The 9746-nt window shown below is 38.1% G+C and overlaps 1 protein-coding gene across 1 annotated transcript; it reads right to left on the bottom strand.

Annotated features, from left to right (window-relative positions):
- Nucleotides 1-3991: 3991 nt before the first annotated feature.
- On the bottom strand, nt 3992-4381 carry LOC139159567 (uncharacterized). Its single transcript, XM_070736875.1, has one exon. The coding sequence runs from the start codon at nt 4379-4381 to the stop codon at nt 3992-3994; it is 390 nt and encodes a 129-aa protein (XP_070592976.1).
- Between the last annotated feature and the right edge of the window lie 5365 nt (nt 4382-9746).

Below are 9746 nucleotides of genomic sequence, written 5' to 3'. Positions count from 1 at the left end.
TTATATTTCTGATTGGTTATGCCCAGTAAATAGAATTCCGGGGTTATTTCTATCTCCTGTTTTACTATTTCTTTTATTATTCTTTCTATCATTTTCCAATAAAGCTTAACTTTACTACACGTCCACCATTGATGGTAATAGGACCCTATTTCCTTCTTACACTTCCAACATAATGGGGGAATCTTTGGGAACATTTTTTCTATCCTATTTGGTGGGAGGTGCCACCTATAGAACATTTTAATTTGATTTTCTTTTAGAGAAACTGATTTTATCATTTTCCAATTTGAAATCCAGACATTTTCCCATGTATCTATATCGATTTCTTTGCCAATATTTTTGCAGCAACTTATCATATTATCCTTTAAGGTCAAATTTATATTTTTATGGGCAATCAAGTATTTATACACTTTCCCTATTAATTTAATCTGGTTAGTAATTAATAAGTTGCCTAAGAAATTTTTATTCTTATTAAAAATGTAAGTCATACTATCTCTCTGAAATCTAGATTGAATCTGAGCATATTGCCACCAGTCAATTATGATTCCTTCTTCTTGTAATTTATTTCTTGACTTTAATTTCATTTGATCATCCAGTAATTCCTTATATCTTATTATTTTCATTTCCCTTATTGAATTTGGATGTGTTATTGCTTCTAGGGGGGAGATCCATTCAGGAATAGTCAAAAAATGATTCTTTTTTATATCTTTCCAGACTTCCAACAAATACTTTCTTATTGTATGTCATTTAAAATATGTATGAATTTTATCATCATACCATATGAAGGCATGCCAACCAAGCATAAGATCATGTCCTTCTAGTTTTAATGTTCTTTTATCTTCTAATACTATCCAATCTCTAATCCATGTTAAGGCGGCTGCCTGATAATATAATTTCCAGTTAGGTAAAGCTAATCCTCCTCTCTCTTTAATATCTTCCAAAATATTTATCTTTATTCTTGCTTTTTTCCCTTGCCATAAGAATTTTTAAACTATCGTTGTTAAGGTTTTTTTTAAAATTCCTCCAGGATTTATTGGAATGACCTGAAACAGAAACAAGATCTTAGGTAAAATATTCATCTTAATTGTGGCAATTCTCCCCCAAAAGGATATTTTTAGGTTGTTCCATATTTCTAAGTCCTTTTTAATTTCTGCAATTAGTTTCATATAATTGTCATTTTTTAATGATATTGTTTTTTATGTTATCCATATTCCCAAATATTTAACTTTCTTAACTATTTTCATATCTGTAATATGTTTAAGTTTTCTTTCTTGAATTTTATTCATATTTTTCACTATAAATTGTGTTTTACTCTTATTTATTTTTAATCCTGCAACTTTTCCATATTGTTCTATTGTCTATATTAGTATTAAGGCTGTTGTTATCGGATCTTCTATTATAAAAGTCAAATCATCTGCAAATGCTTGGACTTTATATATTTCTTTTCCAATAGTCAAACCTTTTATTTTTGGATCTGCTCTTACCTTTATCAATAAAATTTCTAAAGATAAAATAAATAATAAGGGTGATATCGGACATCCTTGTCGAACTCCTTTACTTATTTCAAATGTTTCCAGTTGCTCATTATTTAATATATTTTTTGTTGTTTGTTTTGAATAAATAGCGTCTATTAAGTTTACAAATTTAGTACCAAATCTCATTTTGTTTAGTTGCATTTTTATGAAAGTCCAATCAACATTGTCAAAAGCTTTTTTGGTATCAAGGAACATTAATGATACTGTTTTTTCAGAATGTTGTTCATAGTATTCTAATGTGTTAATCATTCTAAGATTCTTTTTAATCTGTCTACCTGGTAAAAAACCGTTTTGGTCATGATGAATTTTTTCATTTAAAATCCTTTTTAATCTATCAGCATATATTGTGGTAAATATTTTATAATCAACATTTAATAATGATATAGGTCTGTAATTTTTAATATTTTCTTTTGCTGTTCCTGGTTTGTGAATTAAAGTTATTAAGGATTCTGACCATGATTTTGGGATTTTACCATCCAGTCTACTTTCATTAAAAATTTCCAACATATTATTTGTTATTATTTCACTATCTATTTTGTACCATTGGCATCAGGTCCAGTGGCTTTATTGTTTTTTTGCTTTTTAATAGTTATAAGAAGTTCCTCAATTGTTATTGGACTATCTAAGCTTTCCTGTTGTTCTTCCGTTAATTGGGGTATCTTTATAGATTCTAAATAATTAAAAACTTCATCTTCACTAATGTCTTCTGTTTTATATAGCTCTTTAAAAAAAATTGTACTATTTTTGCTGTTTCATCTATATTGTATTTTATTATTCCATCTTCATCCTCTAACTTTTTTATTATTTTTGACTGTCTATGTTTCCTTAGTTTATACGCAAGCCATCTTCCTGGCTTATTGGCATGTTCAAAGTAATTTTGTTTAGCTCTTTTTATCTTTTCTGCTATTTGATTTTGCTCTATAAGTTTAATTCTATGTTTAATTACTTCTATCTTTCCCTTTAGCTCCCTGTTCTTAGCATTTTGTTGTGATAAAGATTCTACTTGTTTTAATTCGTTAATTAATTGTTCATATTGTACTTTTTTTAAAATTTACCTTTGCTGTATAAGAAATCGTTAATCCTCTGATGTATGCCTTGGCAGTATCCCATAAGTTTTGTGGGGTAGTATCTAAATTTTTATTTATTTCAAAAAAAATCTTTAATTCCTTCTCTATCCATTCCTTATATTTTTTTTCCCCTTTAAAATGTTTCTATTCATCTGCCAATTTGAGTGTTTCTTATTACTTTTCATGTAAACTACTACCGGGTTATGATCTGCCCAAGTATTAACATCTATTTCAACCTCTTTTATTTGTTCTGCAATTATTTTTGAGGCCCACACCATATCTATTCTTGTCCAAATTTTATGGGGGTTTGAATAAAAAGTATACTGTCTTGTTTGGGGATGTCTTTCCCTCCAGATATCGTTTAATAGTAATTCTGTTTTCATCTTTTGGAAAGTAGTGGGTAGTATATTTTTCTTTTTTTTACTGTTCACCCCCCCCCCCCGAATGATCTAATAATCTATTTGAAATTGCATTGAAGTCGCCAATTATAATCATATTTTCAATATTTAGTTCATTTATTTTCTGATGCAATTGTTTGTAAAATGTTGTTTGATTTTCATTTGGGGCATAAATAGAAACAATGACAAGAGGTTTAGGCTCTATATTAATCTGCACAATTAATATTCTACCTTCTTTGTCTGCATATAATTGTTTGGAGTTTGTGGAGTTCTCAACATACATCGCAAACCCTCTTTTTCTTTGATCTGCCAATGCAGCATACATATTTCCAATATTTGGATTTAATAATAATTTTCAATTTGTCTTTTTTATATGAACTTCTTGTAATATTACTATTTGAACTTTTTGATTTTTAATTTTTGTAAATATTTGTTTTCTTTTTCTCGGTTCATTTAATCCATTCACATTTACTGAAAAGATGTTAAAATCTTTTAACATAGTCATTTGTAGTTATTTTTTGGTGTCTTTTCTTTTGCGCTGAGGTTGTTTTCTTCTTGCACCTAGCTCCTTCTCACCTCCCTGTGCGGTGCTCCCTGTGTCCTCCTCCCTTCTTTCTGGCAGTTCTTTCATTGGTTGCTCCAGTTGGCATATTCCACTAGTTTCATAAAAGTCTTTTGCTTCTTCCAAGTTTTCTATTTTATATCTTTTGGTTTGCCAATAAAGTGATAGTCCTTCTGGAATAAGCCAACGGAAAGTTATATTTTCTTTGATCAAAATTTTAGTCAGAAAATGATAGTCTCTTCTGCTTTTTCTTACACTTCTTGGAACTTGTTTCAGTATTGTAATTTCTTTTCCTTTGTCTTGTAATTTTTCATTTCTTGTCCATTTCAAAATATCATCTCTTATGGTTCTTCTAACAAAATTGATATGGACTTCTCTTGGTAGGTTGTGCCAACGTACGTAGCTAGTTTGTACTCTGAAAACTTCATCAATTTATTTTGTTAATTCTGTGAGATCCATCTGATGAATTCCTCCGATAATTTCTGCCATTCTTGCTTGTAAATCTTCATCTTTTTCTTCTATTATGTTCTGAAATCTTAGTCCATAGGATGCTCGTTGCACTTCAAGATGTGTGATTGATTCATCATATTTTCGATAACGTACATCAGATCTGCCTTCAAAATAGTCCATTCTCTTTTCCATTTTTTCAGTTTTCTCTTCCACCGCCTTCACCCTATCTTCATTTTCTTTCAAAGTTTGTTGAATTTCCTTCATCTGCTCCTTCATCTCTCCTGTATCCGCCTTTAATTCGCCCATTTCTGCTTTTAAGGCTTCTCGTTGTTGATTTGCATCTTCTTGTGATTTAAGCATAAATTCTTTCATTGCGTTTAATGTCTCTTGTATCGTTACAAGGGTAGGCTATTGTGCTTTTTCTTTCTCCTTCTCTTTGGCTAACATGATTGCAGTAGTACTTTGGTGTACAGGAGATGGCTGTGGTGACACTTGGGGAGATGAAGCTGACGTTAATGTTTGTTTTTTAAAAGTATTAGTATATGTAGACGTACTCGACATCCTTGGCTTTACAACAATTTTCTGTAATATTTCTTATTTGTAAAATTTAAAGGAGGGGAAGAAAACTCCAACAAACTCCAAGCTTATTAAGTTAAACTTCACTAGTTATTTCTAAATGTCACAATACAAAAATACAACAAACGCAGCAGAAATGTCAGTAATCTTAATGCTTTAAAATCTCTCTCTCTCTCTCTCTCTCTCTCTATATATATATATATATATATATATATATATATATATATATATATATATATATCCTTGTTATATACCTTATCAATGTTTAAGAATGTAAATTTTGATAATTAAAAAAAAAGAAATTAGCCTTTAAGGTTTCTTTCAATTAAGAAAAAAAAATTCCATTTCAAAAAGCAATAATGTGTAATGTATTATTATAACAAACCAATTTCAGTTAACAAATCTGCTAATCTTAAAAATAAAAAAGAGAAGAAAGGAAAGGTAAAAGAGAAGAAGAGCAGCAAAAGGGGGAAAAGAAGCAAAAATAGGAAAATAAGAAGAAAAGAGGAAGGGAAGAAAATAAAATGGAAGGAAGAAAGAGGAACACCACCACGGGGAGAGAGAGGGAACCAAGGAATATTTAGCAATTCATTTATTTCAAACTATTTCTATTTTTCTTTTCTAAAATTAATACTAATGTCTATAAACAAGGAAAGCAAGGAAAAGAAAACAAAAGTAATATAAAGAAAAAGAAAAACAAGAAAATAGAGAAAAAGATATCGAAAAATACAACAATAATATACTTATAATCTTCTTTTAAACGGAGATTTCCTTGTTGATTGAAGTTCTATTTAATTTTCCAAAGTCTTTTATAATAATTCCCAAAGTCTCGAAATGCCAAATAATGCCAAAAAAGTCCAAGTGTTGTTGAATTTTATTCAGTCACAATGCCAAAATCCAAAGTTTGGTATTTTTCCAAATCAAAGTTTATTAAGTTTAGATCAGTTCCAAATTTTAAAATAAATCCTACGAAAGCAGTCCAAGGAAAGCAGATGATCTCTTCTTACTGCGAGTCCAAAGAGACAGCCAATAATCGAATAACAACGATTCCAAACACAATCACTCAAACTTCATAAATCTTCTTAATTTTTTAGTCCATTAGTCAACAAATTGTCGATTCATTAAGTTGTTTAATTGATTACAAATTGCAGGTTTTCATGTCAAATTATATTTTATAGTCAAGTTTCTTCCAAATTTAAAAATTCAAAAGTTCAGGTTCAGATTCAACTCGAGAAACGAAAGAGAGAAAATAGATCCGGCCGTTGTTTGGCTCCAGAATATGAATTTTTCTGTCAACTTTCTCTTTCGCCTTGTTAAGAAAACTTTCACTTGTAACTTTCCCTATGCTTCAATCTTCTGTATTTAACATGGAACAATGAAATTTTACCTTAATTCTTCTTTTCTTTTGGTATTCTTTTTCACTCTGTTGGATTTGGGAAATCTCGACTTTCTTCTTTCACTTTCTCGCTTCCCATTGGTGTATGGGGATCGCAATAGCCGTATCCTCTGGGTGCTGAGGATAGGTTCTCCCTTTTCCAGAGCTGCAGGGCAGACCGCTGCCTCCGGAGTTTCAGCGATAGCTCCTCAGACAGAGGGAAGCCCCCTGTTTTAGAATCGGGCCGTCCGGACCCGATCCAACTGCAATTCGCGACCTCTGGAGGGGTGAAGGGTGACATTCTATGGTAGCTAATAGATGTGCAAAAGAAAATGATAATCTGGAAAGATCGAAACCAGAAAATTTCTGAGATTAGTTGCAGCTTCCTACTTTCTCCTCTCCTGGTAAGCCACTTTCCTGAAGGATTTGGTGGGTGGACTGCAGAATGCCTTTATGGAGGTTGCTGATCTCAGAATGCAGTTGATCCATTTCGTTCTTAAGGTCCTGAATTTCATGGAATTGATCTTCCAGCAGATGTTGAGATTTCCTTGTAATAAAGGAGGGGAAATGGGTGTCAGGATTATATGCAAAACTCTGAAAAACTGTTAAATGGCAAAGCAAAAAGATACAAACCCGTTCTATTGTTGCTTCCGTCTAGTGTTGCCTGGATTTTTGCTGTAGACTAGTGTGATACAGCTGGTCCTTGACTTACAACCATTCATTTAATAAGTCTGAAATTACAGTGGCACTGAAAAAAGTGATTTCCGACCACTTTTCACATTTAGGACGGTTGCGGCCTCCCCATGGTCACATGACAAAGATTCAGATGCTTGGCAACTGATTCATATTTATGACGGTTGCAGAGTCCCAGTTTTGTGATGATCTTTTTGCAACCTTTTTACAGACAAAGTCAATTAGGGAAGCCAGATTCATTTAATAACCATGCTATTAACTTAACAAAGGCAGAGTTTCTCTTAACCAGCGTAGCAAGATAGTGGTAAACGGGCAAAATTCACTTAACAAATGTCTCATTTAGCAACAAAAACATTTGGGCTCAATTGTGGTCGTACGTTGAGGATGACCACAGTAATCTTAACTGTTTTCCAGACCATTCCTGGGCCTGCAATGCACCAGCTAATTATCGTGGTTACATAAAACTGGATATTAAGGCAAATCCCCCGAATCTGAAGGATGTTAGAATCAAGGAAGGAGATATTAAGCATGCCTGACCCCAATACGGTAAACCAGGGATGTCAAACTCAATTTCATTGAGGGGCGCATCTGGGTTGTGTTTGATCTTGGGGGGAGGTAGGCGTGGACATAGTGGGCGTGGTCGGCTCAACATCACATGTATCAGTGGCACCTGTGGAGGCCCTGGAGGCTCCATTTTTTTGCTGTGATGGCCTCCTGCGGACCTCGGCCACCACATGTGGCCCACCCCGAGTGCTGTTTTATCCTGGCACCAAGAAGCCAAACTTTACTGTTTCCAGGGCAGTCCCGCAGGCCACATTTAAGCACCCCTCGGGCCGGATGTGGCCAATGGGCCTTGGGTTTGACAGCCCTGTCCTAAATATAGTCAGGAATTAATCTTTTTGAATTCAGGGGAACTTACTTCCACAGAAAGGTGGATAGAATTGCAGCTTAAATATTTTCTCCTTAGGTGTGAAAGAATGTTGCACTGCAGTCTCTAACCAAAAGCAAATGCATACTTATCCAGAGAAGACTTCCAATGTGTTTTCAGTCTTAGGATTGCCTCCAAAGGGATTGGTGTAGGCCAGGAATAGGCAAAGTTGGCTCTTCTATGACATGATTGGCTCAGGCATTCTGGGAGTTGAAGTCCACAAGTCATAGAAGAGCCAATTTTGCCTACTCCCGGTGTAGGCCAAGGATGGGATTGGACAAACTATTATTTTAACCCTAATGTACATGAGTTAATGAAGCTTGGGGCTTACATTCCTAGACCAATTCATGCCTGGCTGGGGAATTCTGGAAATTTGCCAAGGTTGGGCAGCCCTGTCTTAGTTCCTGTAGTTCTAAGCCTGGCTGCATTTCAATAAGCCACATTCCCCGAGATTTGTACAGTTCTTTTCCTTTAAACCATAACTTTTCTTCCATATCTTAGGTTTGAAGGGAGAGGGGCCTCCTTCCAATGTTTTGGTTTATTGGGTGATGATTTCAAGGCTTTTTATTTTTTTAAAAAAAGCTTGTGTGCATTCTTGTTTTTAAGTACAGTGATCCCTCGAGTATCGCGAGGGTTACGTTCCAAGACCCCTCGCGATACTCGATTTTTCGCGATATAGTGGTGCGGAAGTAAAAACACCATCTGCGCATGCGTGCCCTCGCGCATGTGCAGATGGTGTTTTTTACTTCTGCACTTGGGAAGACCCCCGCCCAACAGCTGAGGACCCGCCTGCCCGCCGCTTGTCCGGCCGCCGCGCCGCTCGTGCCGCCGCTGCTGGCGCGAGCAACGCCGCTTCCCAGCTGAGTGGCGCGAGCAACGGCATGGGTGGGCGAAGGGCGGGCGCGCGGACAAGGGGCGCACGAGCGGCGTGGCGGCCGGACAAATGGCGGCCGCGCCTGGCGGCAGCACGAACAACACAAACAGCATGGCGGCCGAACAAACGCACGAGCAATGCAAGCGGCGTGGCGGCCGGACAAATGGCGGCCGCGCCTGGCGGCAGCACGAACAACACGAACAGCATGGCGGCCGAACAAACGCACGAGCAACGCAAGCGGCGTGGCGGCCGGACGAATGGCGGCCGCGCCTGCCGGCAGCACGAGCAACACGAACGGCGTGGCGGCCGAACAAACTCACGAGCAACGCAAGCGGCGTGGCGGCCGGACAAACGGATTCTCCTCCGACCTGCCCTCACCTTAGCTTCCAGCTGATGCTTCGATCCTTGGAAGAGGCCAGAGCGCCTTTCTGCACCACACTCTGCGCTCGGGTTCCTTTCCGGAAGATGGAAGTTTCTCTCTTTCCATCCTTTCTAGCAATACAATACTCGATGGTTAAAACCATTTTAACCATCGAGTATTTTATTGCTAGAAAGGATGGAAAGAGAGAAACTTCCATCCTTCCATCCTTTCTAGCAATACAATACTCGATGGTTAAAACCATTTTAACCATCGAGTATTGTATTGCTAGAAAGGATGGAAAGAGAGAAACTTCCATCTTCTGGAAAGGAACCCGAGCGCAGAGTGTGGTGCAGAAAGGCGCTCTGGCCTCTTCCAAGGATCGAAGCATCAGCTGGAAGCTAAGGTGAGGGCAGGTCGGAGGAGAATCCGTTTGTCTGGCCGCCACGCCGCTTGCGTTGCTCGTGCGTTTGTTCGGCCGCCATGCTGTTTGTGTTGCTCGTGCTGCCGCCAGGCGCGGCCGCCATTTGTCCGGCCGCCACGCCGCTTGCGTTGCTCGTGCGTTTGTTCGGCCGCCACGCCGTTCGTGTTGCTCGTGCTGCCGGCAGGCGCGGCCGCCATTCGTCCGGCCGCCACGCCGCTTGCGTTGCTCGTGCGTTTGTTCGGCCGCCATGCCGTTTGTGTTGTTCGTGCTGCCGCCAGGCGCGGCCGCCATTTGTCCGGCCGCCACGCCGCTTGCGTTGCTCATGCGTTTGTTCGGCCGCCATGTCGTTTGTGTTGATCGTGCTGCCGCCAGGCGCGGCCGCCATTCGTCCGGCCGCCACGCCGCTTGCATTGCTCGTGCGTTTGTTCGGCCGCCATGCCGTTCGTGTTGCTCGTGCTGCCGCCAGGAGCGGCCGCCGTTTGTCCGGCCGCCACACCGCTCGTGTGCCA

Source organism: Erythrolamprus reginae, chromosome 2 (assembly GCF_031021105.1).
Source record: "Erythrolamprus reginae isolate rEryReg1 chromosome 2, rEryReg1.hap1, whole genome shotgun sequence".
Classification (NCBI taxonomy): Eukaryota; Metazoa; Chordata; class Lepidosauria; order Squamata; family Dipsadidae; genus Erythrolamprus; species Erythrolamprus reginae.
The sequence above is the reverse complement of the archived record's forward strand: the minus strand, read 5'-3'. Positions and strand labels throughout refer to the sequence as shown.

Bases quoted from the DNA above. Each gene is read 5' to 3' on its own strand.
- LOC139159567 (XM_070736875.1), bottom strand. From the start codon at position 4,381: ATGAAAGAATTTATGCTTAAATCACAAGAAGATGCAAATCAACAACGA.